The sequence below is a fragment of the Quercus robur genome, chromosome 6 (assembly GCF_932294415.1).
Source record: "Quercus robur chromosome 6, dhQueRobu3.1, whole genome shotgun sequence".
In the NCBI taxonomy this organism is placed as follows: Eukaryota; Viridiplantae; Streptophyta; class Magnoliopsida; order Fagales; family Fagaceae; genus Quercus; species Quercus robur.
In genome coordinates, this window is record NC_065539.1 from 39,182,153 (window position 1) to 39,197,409 (window position 15,257).

A 15,257-nucleotide genomic window follows, 5' to 3' on the forward strand; every position below is an offset into this window, starting at 1 on the left:
CTCTCTTCGAGCAAGCAAACATCAGCTACCCTTTTTCCGGTACTAGAACTTGGAAAATTGAAATCTAAAATCTTGCATTTGTAACTCTATTTTAAAAAGTAGTATAAACTTTATACATAAAATATTTCTCAAAGTATTCCATTCATTTCCAAATCCCAATTTGATCAAATTATTCCAACAATTCTCTATAACTTTTTAACAGCCCAGCCAGCCAAGGTAACAAAATTACCTCCAACACACATGACATGACAGAAGCTTAGAGCAGCTTTTTATTACTATTACATAATCAGATGTGAAATTATTGTCTCAAAGCTTAGACGAGGCCACGACTGTTTTAGGAACCAATCCGAGCACGCCACATATCTCCGGATACAAACTCTTCCTGATCTCCGCATACACCTCACCGTTCCACTTCCTCTTCACCAATTGCTCCCCAAGGCGCACCGCGCCTTCAACCACACTCTCCTCGCTATCGTGCGCCGCCGAGTCCACGATTCCCATCCTCACCGCCTCTTCTCCCTTCACCTTCCTCCCGGCCAGCAATATATCGCGCCGAGCCGAGGCGGAGCCGATCTTTGACCTCATCAGAGCCGTGAAGTAATCTGGCAAAGTGAGGCCGATATCGACCTCGCTCATGTACAGCACGCCCCGATCGCGCCTCATCAGGACGTAGTCGTGGCTGAGCGCGAGGAGGAATCCGGCGGCGGCGGCGTGGCCGGGGAGGGCGGCGATTGTGGGCATAGGGAGGGAGAGGAGAGCGGAGACGACGGGTTTGAAGGAAGCGACCAAGTGGTGGAGTCGATCTATGGCGCCGGAGGAGGAGCCGGCGGATTGGGCCCATGCGAGGTCGAAGCCGTTAGAGAAGAATTTTCCGTGGGCGGTGGTGATGAGTGCGGAGCCATGGACAGCTTGGGATTTGACTTTGGAGAGAGCGAAGATGAGAGATTCGATGAGAGTTAGGCTGAAACGGTGGTCGTCGTCGCCGGTTAGGGTTAAGAAGAAGAGGTTGCCGCGCTTCTCTAATGTGCACATGCTTACAATTTCTCTCTCTTTCTCTCTCTCTCTCTCTCTCTTATTATTGTGTGAAAGCTATCTCCTATCTCATAGCTAGAAATAAGATGACTTTTTCCTTCACACTTGACAGTGGTACCATACTATTATCTCCAGTAGTAGACGAAGCTGAGTTGTACGGGGAAAATACATTTTTACCATCCTAAATTATTCCTGATTTACACCTTATGCCTTAAATTTGTTGAATGCATGATTTGCAATCTAAATTATAATTTTTATTATACTTTACCCCTAACATTAAGTTTGGTGTTAACTTAGATCGAAAAGTATGATATTATGTGAAAATATCTAATTACTCATCTTCTCGATCCATTAAAAACAAATAAAATATTACACTTTACTATCAAAAACTATATTCCTTATTACATTTTACATCCTAAATTTTGAATTTTCATCCAAGTTAACACCAAATTTAACATTGAGATGTAAAGTGTAACAAAAGTCATAGTTTAAGATGCAAAACGTTCATTCAAAAAGTTTAGGGTACAAAGTGTAACATATGGTATAATTTAGGGTGGTAAAGTGTAATATTCCTCTTTTATTAATTAGATAGTAATACTGACAAAAAAAAAAAATTGTATCAAATGATACCACACATATCAAAACCCAATAAACGAGAAACATGTGTATAAAAATAACTACCCACTAATACATGTCTTTCATTTGTTAGTGGGGCAGTTATTTTTTACTGACATGTCTTATATCTATTGAATTTTGATATTACTGACATGGTATCGATACCAAATACCTTTTCTATACAAATACATCTCTACTTGTTTTACATTTTTACACCATATTGTAGAGGTTAACTGTTAAGTTGTTATTATTTCTAATTTTAACCTACTACTAAAATTACTTTTTTATCTATTAATAATAACTCTGAATAATTTGTCTCCTATAATTAATTATGAAAATATTATATCCACTCAAATCTAACCGTTAACGATTGTACTTTAGATTGTAATAAATAAATAAAAACACACAATTGGACTTTAGAGTGCCACTGTAGGTGGGGTAGCTTTGGCATCCTCTTCTTCTCTGTGTTTTTAGTTGCCATGCCTCAAAATTTTGTGGCCTGTATTTCATAGAAGTAATAAAAGAAAGATATTTCTAACAAAAAAAATAATAATAATAAAAGCTGTAGGGACACGATTCTCAAGCGGCCCAACAACGATGATGGGCTCGCCTACAGAAAATCCCTTACAATAACATTTGTAGAGAGTGGGCTTGAAAGGCTAGAGTTGGGTCACGGGGCGTTAGTACAGGCCGGACTTTAGATGAGTCAAGACAGGAAAAGACTGTAGTCTGGATATTCAGGCCTTACACCTTCGTAACTTGAGGGATTTGGCTCCTCGGATCATGTCCGAGGAGCGCTAAAGTTTTCTCCGGTTACCCGACGGTGGGTTTTTCGGGGTGATACGCATATATTCTCCGGGCATTCTCCCTCCTGAAGCTTTTTCTCAGGAAGTGAGATGGGATCCCCCTCCTTATTAGTTTACCTTTCATTTTATACTAGTCTACGTTTGTTGTCCCTCGTCCACGTGTAGGGTCGATCTTTCCGGGACAGATATCTGTCCCATCAATCTAATCCCGAAATTGTTGGAGATGATCAATAAAGCCTAAAAATCCGGTTCTGTTAGGTGCAGTGTCATATCAGTGAAGGGTATTAAGGACAACTTCCTCCAAGATATTTTCTGATTTTCTAAGTTAGCTTGTAGGTCACTCTCATCCATGAGACTTCGGGCTTGCCGAGGACTAAGCTGTCCTCGGCTGTATCTTCGGGCCACTTTGGACTTCCTATTTTTGAGCTTGGGCCCTAGCCTCCTTCAGTGTGGACCTGTAGACTCCCCATAAGCGAGCGGGCCGGGCCCATAAACTATTGGGCCCCACAATAGCCCCTCAAAACCCTGCTGTCCAACGTCTTGGTTGGAAAGGTGAGTTTTGGTAATACCGAGCCTTTATTGCGGCTCATTTAATTCGGCCCTTGATCAACGTTGGCGACTCTTCACCTCCCCGAGGAATGCGCCGGTCTACAAGATGTTTCCCTCGATTTACGCGTGATGCGCTTATACCGTTTGGTTATCCGTAGCACGCCTTTAATATCTTCCTTTTACGAGACCTCCCAAATCTAACGGTTACTGATAGCGTGGGGGAACGAAACGGATGCACATTTATTCGCAGATTTTCTTGGGGATCAGAACGTGTTACGTGCCCTTGTCTTACTCCCTTATATAAAGAGGGATGACAAAAAGTGATTCTCCCATATTCGAACCCTTCAGGCTCTTCCCCGAGTTTACTTCTTTCCTCTGGTTATATCCTATCCAATAATACATCCACCATAGCAGTCAGCCATGAATAAACCCTTCCTTTCCCAGAAACGCCATGTCCTAACAAAACTTGAGATGGCTCGGTCGGGGCAAGGATGGCGGAGACTCAAGATTTGCCTCCCCCCTCTTTTAGCCAAAATCCGAAGCAGGGACTCGTCACACCCCACTTCCGGTGTGACTGAGTCGAAAACCTCCCTTGTCATCTCCATCCGCTCTCTCATGAGCATACCTAATATGGCTCCCATTTTCCCTCTTTTGCTCCTTTTACTTTCTTTTCATTACTTCCCTCTTCTTCTCCTCCTTCCTGCTCATGTCTTCCATCTTCTTTTTCCTTTGCACTCCTCAACGACAAGAGCTTGCTGAAGTGCTTCCATGTGTTCCAATTCTTCTTCCTTCCCCTTCTCCCTTTCTATACAAAGTTCTTCTTCTGATATGAACAGTACTGAGGCAGAGATTTTAGAGAGACTTTGAAGACGAGTTTAAAGGACACCTGGCGGTTTACTTATCTGTATTACGGATGTTATTACTGCTTCAACAGTTTATATTTTGTATAGGCTTGCTTAAGCCCTTCCTTGTACGTTGTAATAATTTTTTATATTAATAAAAGTTACTGTTATTCTATTTCGCATGTTCTGTTTATATGTTCCAATAAATTTGCAAGTTCTACTCGGCACAGTAGTATAGCATTTGAACCAATGACAACTAAGGCCAAAATACGTGCTAATAAAAAGACGCCATAATAACTTTAACAAAATTATTATTCGACATACAATCCGACCAGTGAGGAACGAGATTTACCTTGAAATTAATCGCGATGGGGATTAAGTGCTTGATAAGGTGCAAGAAGTAATTATCCGAGGACATGTCACCCTTTCAATGAGCAATTTCTTTAGGCTAACGATCATCAGTTCGTTTCGCCATCTTCTTAACACACTGGCCTTAACCTTTTCCAGTATTTAAGCCGAGAAACTTCTCCATCCGAGTAGTTGATTTCCCAAAAAGCCTGAGTCCGAGGACTTCGCACAGCCAGGGTTCTGTTTAGGGCTTATACTTTTTTTTTTTTCTTTTAGGTGCTCGGTTTTCCCATAGGCTTGAGTCCGAGGGCCATGCAAGTCCTAGGTTCTGTCCAAGACTTATAAGATATCTTTTTTTATGTTCCTGGTTTCCCTCTAGGCTTGAGTCCGAGGACCATGCAAGTCCTAGGTTCTGTCCAAGACTTATAAGATATCTTTTTCGTACTTGGTTTTCCCATAGGCTTGAGTCTGAGGACCATGCAAGTCCTAGGTTCTGCCCAAAACTCTTTGAGTTCAGATTCTCCCTTTCATAAGGCATTTCCCAAGGCGCCGAGCAGGGGTTGCCCTCGGCCACGGCCATTGCTCGGCGTGGGCCACAGTACCTGGGCCCTCACGCAAAGCGGGCCTGGACCGCAAATCCACTCAGCCTATGAATTAAGAGATATTTCTGCAACCTCTGGCCACGCGGTACTCTCTGATGTCACAGTGACCGAGGTGCGCCTTTACAAGGCTCTTTAATCTTGTGGTTGCAGTTGATGTTGGAAGTTAAGCCAGAACTGTTTTGTCTGTAGCGTTCCTTGGGACGCCGCGTGAGTTGACTGCCATCACCTTGTCTTTTCAAATAAATGGGAGGGAGAAAAAGTTGCTTTATATACGCATAAATCCTTCAGTTTTCTCCCACATCACAGCTTCCATATCCGGAGCTCTCCTCCCTTAGCATAACATGTTTAAGGCAAGGGTTGGGAAGAAAGAACTTTCTCCGCCGCTGATACGCCGTGCCTTCATGAGACTCAGCATAGTACGGTATAGGCACAGGAAGCATAAGTTCAGGAGAGTACTCCATTTCGTCCTGGGGGTAAGGGGTCTCTCCCTCTTTCAGTCAAAATCCGAAGCAGGTTCTGTTCATGCCAGAATTTTGGTATGTCAGAAGAAAGATTTTCCGCCATCAGCGCCTCTGCTTTGCGGCAGGCGTATATTTAGAGAAAGGCCCTCAACCTCCAACTCCCTGCACCTTTCCTTCAACGGTGTCAGGCTCAAGTTGGGTCTCTTTTGCTGTTTGAGTTGTGGGCATGTGAAAGCATTGAGGAAGAACAAGGTCTTGGAGCTGTAGCCAACCTCTCCTCTGATCTACCTCCTCAGCTTCATTTTATTCTCTTGTATTTTCCTTTCTTCTTGGTTATGTAGTGAGCTTCGACACAAACTGATTCCTGCTTTTTCATTGTACGCTGTACTATTTCTTTGTTTTAGTAAGAATGGAAATTTCTTTACTTGTTTTGAACACTGTTTCTTTGACAACACTGTTTCTTTGACAACACTATTTCGTGAATGGGTGTGCCCTATGTGTGCGTTTCTTCAAGAATATTTAGAGCAAAATAGCTTGAAGCATAATTTAACTAACTCTAATTTACCAACACTACCAGGCATTATATCGATAATTCATAATAAATCAAACTTAAGAAACTAACCGGGATATCAGTTGGATATTCTGTGATAAGCGTGTAAATATCGTCCAAGGCTGATGATTTCTAAACAATCCATCTGAGCAATCGACTGGGATATAGGGAACTCCAATGATGCTTTTGTGTATTTGGTTTCCCCACAGGCTTGGGTCCGAGGACCATGCAAGACCTTGGTTCTGTTCAAAACTTATAAGATTTCTTGTTTGTACTTGGTTTCCCCATAGGCTTGGGTCCGAGGACCATGCAAGGCCTTGGTTCTGTCCAAAACTTGTAAGATTTCTTGTTTGTACTTGGTTTTCCCATAGGCTTGGGTCCGAGGACCATGCAAGGCCTTGGTTCTGTCCAAAACTTGCAAGATTTCTTGTTTGTACTTGGTTTCCCCATAGGCTTGGGTCCGAGGACCATGCAAGGCCTTGGTTCTGTCCAAAACTTGTAAGATTTCTTGTTTGTACTTGGTTTCCCCATAGGCTTGGGTCCGAGGACCATGCAAGGCCTTGGTTCTGTCCAAAACTTGTAAGATTTCTTGTTTGTACTTGGTTTCCCCATAGGCTTGGGTCCGAGGACCATGCAAGGCCTTGGTTCTGTCCAAAACTTGCAAGATTTCTTTTTAAGTAGTCTTTTCTCTATAGTTATGTTATTTATTTTTCGAAGGTTAGCCCACGGGCCAAGGAGGGGAGAGTTGGCCTGAGGCCGGAAGCCCCTGGAGCTGCCCGCGCCGTTAGTGGCGCAAGGCGAAGCCCCTAGCAGAAGTTTATGGCGGAGCAACAACCGCACGTCGCCGGAGATGAGGAAGACTCGTGAATCTCTGCTTGCTAGAGAGCTGGCTTATGCGCCACTCGCGCCAACGCGCAAGCCTTCCCACAGACGGCGCCAATTGTAGGGACACGATTCTCAAGCGGCCCAACAACGATGATGGGCTCGCCTACAGAAAATCCCTTACAATAACATTTGTAGAGAGTGGGCTTGAAAGGCTAGAGTTGGGTCACGGGGCGTTAGTACAGGCCGGACTTTAGATGAGTCAAGACAGGAAAAGACTGTAGTCTGGATATTCAGGCCTTACACCTTCGTAACTTGAGGGATTTGGCTCCTCGGATCATGTCCGAGGAGCGCTAAAGTTTTCTCCGGTTACCCGACGGTGGGTTTTTTGGGGTGATACGCATATATTCTCCGGGCATTCTCCCTCCTGAAGCTTTTTCTCAGGAAGTGAGATGGGATCCCCCTCCTTATTAGTTTACCTTTCCTTTTATACTAGCCTACGTTTGTTGTCCCTCGTCCACGTGTAGGGTCGATCTTTCCGGGACAGATATCTGTCCCATCAATCTAATCCCGAAATTGTTGGAGATGATCAATAAAGCCTAAAAATCCGACTCTGTTAGGTGCAGTGTCATATCAGTGAAGGGTATTAAGGACAACTTCCTCCAAGATATTTTCTGATTTTCTAAGTTAGCTTGTAGGTGACTCTCATCCATGAGACTTCGGTCCTGCCGAGGACTAAGCTGTCCTCGGCTGTATCTTCGGGCCACTTTGGACTTCCTATTTTTGAGCTTGGGCCCTGGCCTCCTTCAGTGTGGACCTGTAGACTCCCCATAAGCGAGCGGGCCGGGCCCATAAACTATTGGGCCCCACAAAAGCAATATATTACTTAGAAATAAATAAACATATAAAAGAAGAATATTTAATAACAAATTATATGATACACTAATATTTAAAACATTATTTTTTCTTGGTCCAAATTTGAAAGAAAATGCTAAAATTATTGCAAATATTACTACTATACAAAATTTACAAATTGATATAACCGGAATATGTGGTGTTACTAAAACAACAAAATAAATGAATGCTTAAATAATTGAAATAGTTTCAAGTGATGTTAAAAATAATACAAATTTTATTACTTTTTTTAGAAGAAATTTTATTACCTAAGTCTTCCAAATTATATTATTTTCTTGAAGTTGCACCAATCACATTTATGATTATATCAGTTTGTAAATTTTTGTAATAAAATTCGTAATAATTTTAGCATTTTTTTTTTCAATTTTTGCGATTGGTGATATATTAATTTATAAGGTTTAAGTAATGAAATTTGTAGTATTTCTAATATTACTCAAAATCAAAATCACCTTTGAATTTTTTATGGATATTTTGGTCTTATGTTATGTGATATGTGGTAGTTTCCCTTCTCTAAAATTCTTTTGTAATAAATGAAACTTGATCATGAATCATTTTACAATAACAAATACACTTAGAGTGCGTTTGGTACACCGAATGAAGATTACAACAGGAATTGTAATCTTTATTACTATAAATAAAATATATTGTAATGTAATAATTAAACTTACTCATAAGTTTGGTTGTGAGTTATAATATTAGAATAAAACTTAAAAATTTATTTTAGGAAATATCTTACTCATACAATTATATCTCCTTAAAAATTATTATTTTTAAAATTTAAAAGAGATATATGTTATTTTTTATGATTTTTTATTTTTATAATTGTTAAATGTATATGGAAAGTTTGTTTATTTGGAAATATATAAGTTTTGAAATTATTGTTCTTATTAAGGAATAGATAAAACAACCATTTTAAAGATGAATAGTTATTCCTCATTTTGAAGAATAGTTATTTATAAGGAATGATTATTCCTTATAATAAAAACATAACCAAATTAAAGAATAGCTAAATAATAGGAATAATTATTATATTACAGTATTTATTACAGTCTACCAAACGTGCCCTTACCGTTTCTTTCATTCTGGATGAAGTCTTCCAAAGTAATTTGAGAGAATTTTTTCAAACCCATTACATGGTGATTTATAAAACTATCCACATATATTATTTAAACAAGTTACATGACTCATCAAATAAATCAAGTTACATGATCTCTAGTCTCCCCATCTTGATTTCTCAAGTGTTGGATCAAGATGGACCTAGGCCCTCTCCTTTTTGTATTTTTCCCCTTGTTGGGTTGATCAATAAAGTATTTATTGAGCAGAAAAAGGAAAAAAAGATCTATATACATATTATAGAGACAATCTAAATATTCAATGTTCTTTTTTTCTTTTAGGTGTAAAATTTAAGTATTTAAACTCTCAATACAACTTCCTAACGAGTTTCATACAAACTTATATGAAAGCAATGATGTTAAGAATGTACTTATAAAAATAAAACATTGTAAAGATAAGTTCAACAGATATATATATATGTGGAAAATTACAATTTACCCGCCTGTAATTTGAAATTTAATACTTTACTCACCTGAGGTTAGTTCGGTTAGATTTTTGTAATCCATCTCTATTAAAAATAGGATTGAATATGTAATTTTGTGCTACTTTGATGTCTATCTCCTCCAAAAACACAAAAAAACATTAAAAAAAAAATTCAAGATCAAATAAGATAAAAAAAAAAAAAAAAAATCCAATGGAACTCTTGCATCATGAGATTTTAAACCACATGTAGACAATTTAAATTTTAGTCAAACCTTAGGTGGATAAAGGGTCAAAATTTAAACCACAAGTAAGCAATTTGAATTTCAGTCAAACCATAGGTGGGTAAGTTATAATTTGTCCGTATATAAATCTAATGAGGTCATGAATCTTTCTTTTAGGCATAAAATTTAGGTATTTAAACTCTCACTACAATTTTCTAACGAGTTTAATGAAGAAAAAGAGCCCGAAAATCCCCTTGGGTTCTTAGAAAATGTACTAAACTGAGGAAGTCAATTCCAAAATTCCAAAATTTGTCATATATATATATAGGCTATTGATGCATTACAAGAACAAGCTCAAGGTGCTATACAATAAAAATATGGTGAAACATGTGAAATACATAAATTTGAAACTTTTCATCATATATAGCAAGAAGATAAAATTTTCAATTTAATTTTGCCACAACCTATCATTTGAATTTCTCTGTAGCTAAGCAAGCTCTCTCTACAACAACAGAGAAGCTTTCCTTAGATATTAGAACCGATGTTCCTTGGGTGAGGATTTCATTGTACCTCAGGTAACCATAGTTACTTGGAGGTTTTTGGGGACTATTTTCTCTCTTTTCACCTAGGGTATTAGGGAAACATGAGGGTTGGAGTGATATAGAGATGGACAACTTGGCCGAGCATTGGCAAAAGCTATCATTGAACGATAGAGAAGATGAAAACTTAGAACTCCCTGAAGAGAATTCATCAAATGAGGTTATCCTGGTTGCAAAATTCCTAATGAAGAGGGCTTTGAGTGTTGAGGCAGTCATTAGAACTTTTAGTCCATTGTAGCAGTCAGTGAAGGGCTTCGAGGTGAGAAGAGTAGGGGACCATGTATTATTGTTTGTGTTCGACAATAAGGAGGAAGCAGAAAAAATCCTTAGCAATGCACCATGGAGCTTTGACAAACATCTTGTGGTGCTACAATGGTACGACAAAGAAGTGCCTATCAAGGCTTTAGAATTCAGTAAGATCCCAATTTGGGTTCAGGTCCACGATATCCCAATGAGATTTTTGAATCGTAAGGTTGTGGAAGATTTGTGTGAGGTTGTGGGCTCAGTATGCAGAGTGGATGATGTTAATGAGATGGATGGAGGGATGGAGGGAGCATTATGAGGGTCAAGGTTCTTATAGACATAAATACACCACTTTGCAGGGGGAGACAATTTTCTTCTTCTTAGGGGGAACAAGTTTGGGTTTCTTTCAAGTGTGAAAGATTACCCAAACTTTGCTATTGGTGTGGATGCTTAAGCCATGGAGACAAAGACTGCGAAATATGGTTAGATAGTGAAGGTTAGTTGAAGAAGGAAGAGCAAGCTTATGGATCCTGGATTCATGCTCCTCCATTTGTCAAAGGGAGAAGCTCGGTGATCAAAGTACCAGGGTTTTACAAGGCAAGGAAAAAAAAGAGGCAACAGATGTCCAGAAAGGAGCCAACTCTGATCTCGGTGGCGGTGTTGGGTCCTCAGCAATCTCCGGTGGTGACGCAGTCACAATCCAAGGAAGGTGAGGATATCCAAGAGGAAATCCATGTCAGGGAGGCATGTTTAGTTACCGAGACTGTGACCACGATGGGCAAAGTGAGGGAAAGCCGGGATTCTAGGGAAGACTTTGAAGAGTGGATTGAGGAGATTAACAGGGATTTGAAAAAGTTTGACAAAGACGAATTGTCAAAATCGGATACTGATATGGTTAGAATCTTGGGGGAAGCTATCAGTAATGAGCATGCAAAAAAGTTGGATTCTGACCAGAATAGGGAGGCAGTGAAGGAGTTATGTTATGGGCATCACCTTGGGAGCTTTTCGGACAAGGAGATGAGTGGACAGCCACGTGTAAATGCTGCTAACCTGGTAAGTGTCCCAATCACTTAAACTATATTAGGAGATATTAAAAATATACTGGGTAGACTTGATAAAACAGCCATGGTGGAGTGTAAAAAAAGAAGAAAGAACGTACTTAGGGCAAGCACTGATGAACATATGAGCCCCTTGGCTTTGACAAGGGCAAAGAGAACTTGTGATGAGGATGTTAGTGGGTTACCAAGTAAAAAGAGAGCAATTTCCCTCTATGATCAAGCTACACTTTCATCAATGGTGGAGGCTGTTAAACAGCCCCACCAAAAGCAATGAATCTATTATGCTGAAACTGTCGGGGGCTTGGGAACCCCCAAATAGAGCAAGAGCTTGAAGACATTATTCAGGCTCAAGGTCCCTCAATCGTGTTCTTAGCCGAAACATGGCTTGATAAAGTTAGGCTAATTCTTATTCGTTATAAGCTCAAGTTTGAAGGTTTGTTGGAATTCTCAAGGGAGGGCAAAGGTGGGGGGGTGGCTGTTATGTGGAAAAAAAGATGTAGATTTTTCAGTTGACACGTACTCACCTAACCATATTGATGCTATTATAAATAAAGGAAAGGAGGATGAATGGTAGTTCACCGGTTTTTATGGCGAACTCGACACAAGGAACCACTATATTTCTTAGGCCACATTAAGGAGACTAAAATCAAAATACTCGTTGACTTGGCTGAGTGTTGGCGACTTTAATGAGATAACTAGGGCACATGAGAAGTCCGAAGGGAGGTTGAGGCCGAGTAAGCAAATGGAGGATTTTAGAGATGTATTAGATGAATGTGGGTTCCAAGATCTTGGGTTCAGTGGCAACAAGTTTACATGGTGTAATGGGCATGGGGAAGGCCACATGATGTAGGAAAGGTTGGATAGAGCAGTGGGTACGGTGGAGTGGATGGATATGTTCCCGGCATCTAAGGTGGTTCATTTGGAGAGTGGCTCTTCGGACCACAAGCCTCTCATGATCTTTCTAGCAGGCATACCAAAAAAGATTAACAAACCGTGGAGGTTCAAACAAATGTGGGTGGAGGATGTGGGACGTAGGGAAGTGGTGGAAGATGCTTGGGCATTTTCAGGGTAGTGCCTTCAATAGATTGGAAGGAAAAGTAGATAGGTGCCGTAGGAATTTGAAATGGTGGAGCAAGGTGGCTTTTGGGAATGTGACCCGAAAATTAAGGGAGAAGAAGAGCTTACTAGGGCTGGTCGAAGTTGAAGCAATTAGAGGAGAAAACATTGCACGGGTATTGAGGCTGAAAAAGGAAATTTCCAAACTCCTAGTGAGAGAGGAACAAATGTGGAAGCAACGGTCTCGCTCCTTGTGGTTGCAAGAAGGGGATAACAACACAAGATATTTCCATAGTCGAGCCTCCCACAGATTTATCAGTAATCGAATTGATAGTTTGGAAGATGCAAAGAGTTGTGTAGTGATGAGGATGGCATATCTAGTATCTTAGTAGACTGTTACCAACAACTCTTTACCTCGTCCAACCCGGCCATGGTTGATGCTGTTGTTGATAAAATTTCATGCTCAATTAGTGATTAGATGAATGAAGAGCTATTGGCTGACTTCACAAGGGAAGAAGTGGTAGTGGCCTTGAAACAAAAGGAACCTTTGAAATCACCGGGCCGGATGGGCTACCACTATTGTTCTTTCAGCATTATTGGCAAGCGGTTAAGGATGATGTGATTGAGGCGCTGCTGAGTTGTCTATCTACGGGCGTTATTCTCCCATCCATCAATCGTACATTCATCACCCTTATCCCAAAGGTAAAAAGCCCTTCAAAAGTCTCTGAATTTCTCCCTATTTCCTTATGTAACATTATCTATAAGCTTGTTTCAAAGTTTGTTGCAAACAGGATGAAGGGTTTATTACCTCTTATTATTTCGGATTCAAAGAGTGCCTTCCAATCCGATAAGGCAATTTCGAATAACATCCTTGTAGATTTTGAGACCCTTCACCACATGAAAAATCAGAAGTCAAAGAAGGGAGGGTTTATGGCTCTTAAATTAGATATGAGTAAGGCGTACGATAAAGTTGAGTGGCGGTTCTTGGAGTTAACCATGAGAAAAATGGGCTTTTGTAATCAGTGGGTGGACTTGATTATGTCTTGCATTGGTTCAGCCTCTTACCAAGTATTGGTGAATGGGGTTCCAAGAGGGGATATATGGCCGACAAGAGGGATTAGGCAGGGTAATCCTTTATCCCCGTATCTCTTATTGGTATGTTCAAAAGCTTTGAACCAACAACTATAGTATGCAGCCAGTTCCAGGGCAATTAGAGGCTTTTCCTTATGTCGAGATGGTCCAAAAATCAGCCATTTATTCTTTGCCGATGACACACTGCTCTTTTGCCGAGCAACAATGGGAGATTTGGAGGTAATCCTTCATTTCTTATAGTTATATGAGCTAGCCTCAGGGCAAAAGTTGAATAGAGAAAAAACCACGGTGTTTTTTAGTAAGGCTACTATGGAGGAATGAAGGATGGAGTTGGCGGAATTTTTGGGCGTGAGTGAGGTTAAAGAGTACGAGAAATATCTTGGCCTATCGGCCGTGGTGGGGCAAAAGAAGAAAGAGAGCCTCAATTACATAAAAGAAAGAGTGTGACATAACCTTCAAGGGTGGAAGGAAAGGCTCTTATCTCAAGTGGGTAAGGAAGTATTGCTCAAGGCAGTGGTTCAAGCAATTCCCACCTTTGCAATAAGTTGCTTCAAACTCCCAAAGGGGCTCATACAAGATATTGAGAGGTTGATTAGGAAATTTTGGTGGGGGCAACAGGGAGATTAATGTAAAATCCATTAGAAGAATTAGGAGACTTTGTGCAAACCAAAGGCATTGAAGGGAATGGGCTTCAAGGACTTGGAGAAGTTCAATGAGGCGATGTTGGCAAAACAAATATGGAGGTTACTAACTAACCACACATCGCTGTTTTACAGGGTTTTTTGAGCCAAGTGCTTCCCAAATGGCGAGTTTTGGATGCCAAACCTTCTTCGGGGTCATATGCTTGGCAAAGCATTGTAAAAGCAAAGAATCTTGTCCAATCGGGTTTGCTGTGGAGGGTAGGAGATGGAAAACAAATAAAAATCTTTGGGGACAAATGGCTGCCTGGGGAGGAACCTGCCAAAGTTATCTCACCTTTAAATAGCATCTCAGCTGAGTGGACAGTGAGCAGGTTGTTGGACACGAATGGTGCTGGCTGGAATGCCTAATTGGTGGATGCCATGTTCCTCTCTTTTGAAGCCCAACGGATCAAAGGTATACCTATTTGTGTCACTAACCAAGAAGATTGTGTGTCATGGCCAAAATGTAGAACCAGGCTTTACTTTGTAAAATCTGGGTATCAAATGTTGTGTGAAGCCGAGGCAAATGGTGTGCCATCAGGGTCTACAGATGAGGGCGTAAAACTCTTTTGGAAGAACGTTTGGTGTATCAAATTGCCAAATAAGATTAAAGTCTTCCTATGGTGGGCATGCTCAAATGCTTTACCAACAAAAGTGGGGCTTCACAAAAGAAAGGTTATCGACAATACAATATGTGATTAGTGTTTGAAGGAAGATGAGGATGAGGTTCATGTTGTTTGGGGTTGTGAATGTATCCACTCGGCATGGAAAGCTCTGTTTGCAACGGTAAGGTTGAAATACCCCAGGGTGGAAACTATGTATGACCTGGCCAGTATCGTCCATGTTGAGACCGGAGAGCTTGATAAATTTGCCATGGTTGCCTGGGTGAAATGGCAGCTCAAAAATAAGCTTCAGTGTAAGGAGACAAGTACCCCGGTACACAAAATCTACAAATCTGCCTTGATTCTTTTGGTTGAGTTTTAGCAGAAGGGGCCAAGGATAGTTGGTCAAAGCCATCCAATCCGAACCAGTGGCAGCCTCCTCCTAACGCAATAAAGGTAAACTTTGATGGTGCAGTCTTTGGGGACTCTTAAGAGGCAGGGGTGAGGGTTGTGATTAGGAACGATCGTGGGGAGGTGATGGCTTCTTTGTCAGAGAAAATAATGACGCCATCGTCAGTGGAAATGCTTGAGATGTTGGCTGCTAGGAGAGCTGCCATCTTCGCTCGTG

General features: G+C 40.7%; 2 protein-coding genes across 2 annotated transcripts; one reads left to right on the forward strand and one right to left on the reverse strand.

Annotated features, from left to right (window-relative positions):
• Nucleotides 1–122: 122 nt before the first annotated feature.
• LOC126688701 (enoyl-CoA delta isomerase 2, peroxisomal-like) lies at nucleotides 123–1,166 on the reverse strand. The gene has a single exon (XM_050383476.1). It carries the CDS (start codon nucleotides 1,030–1,032, stop codon nucleotides 307–309), a length of 726 nt encoding a protein of 241 aa, XP_050239433.1. The 5' UTR covers nucleotides 1,033–1,166; the 3' UTR covers nucleotides 123–306.
• Nucleotides 1,167–9,965: 8,799 nt separating this feature from the next.
• Nucleotides 9,966–10,460, forward strand: LOC126690171 (uncharacterized). Its single transcript, XM_050385300.1, has 2 exons — nucleotides 9,966–10,058; nucleotides 10,140–10,460. The coding sequence occupies exons 1-2, from the start codon at nucleotides 9,966–9,968 to the stop codon at nucleotides 10,458–10,460; spliced, it is 414 nt and encodes a 137-aa protein (XP_050241257.1).
• Nucleotides 10,461–15,257: the final 4,797 nt, after the last annotated feature.

What these genes read in the sequence shown, in the direction of transcription:
- LOC126688701 (XM_050383476.1), bottom strand. Translation starts at nt 1,032, where the DNA reads ATGTGCACATTAGAGAAGCGCGGCAACCTCTTCTTCTTAACCCTAACC.
- LOC126690171 (XM_050385300.1), top strand. Translation starts at nt 9,966, where the DNA reads ATGGACAACTTGGCCGAGCATTGGCAAAAGCTATCATTGAACGATAGA. An exon ending in AAGAGAATTCATCAAATGAG is followed by an intron (nt 10,059 to 10,139) that starts GTTATCCTGGTT and finishes CCATTGTAGCAG; the next exon opens with TCAGTGAAGGGCTTCGAGGT.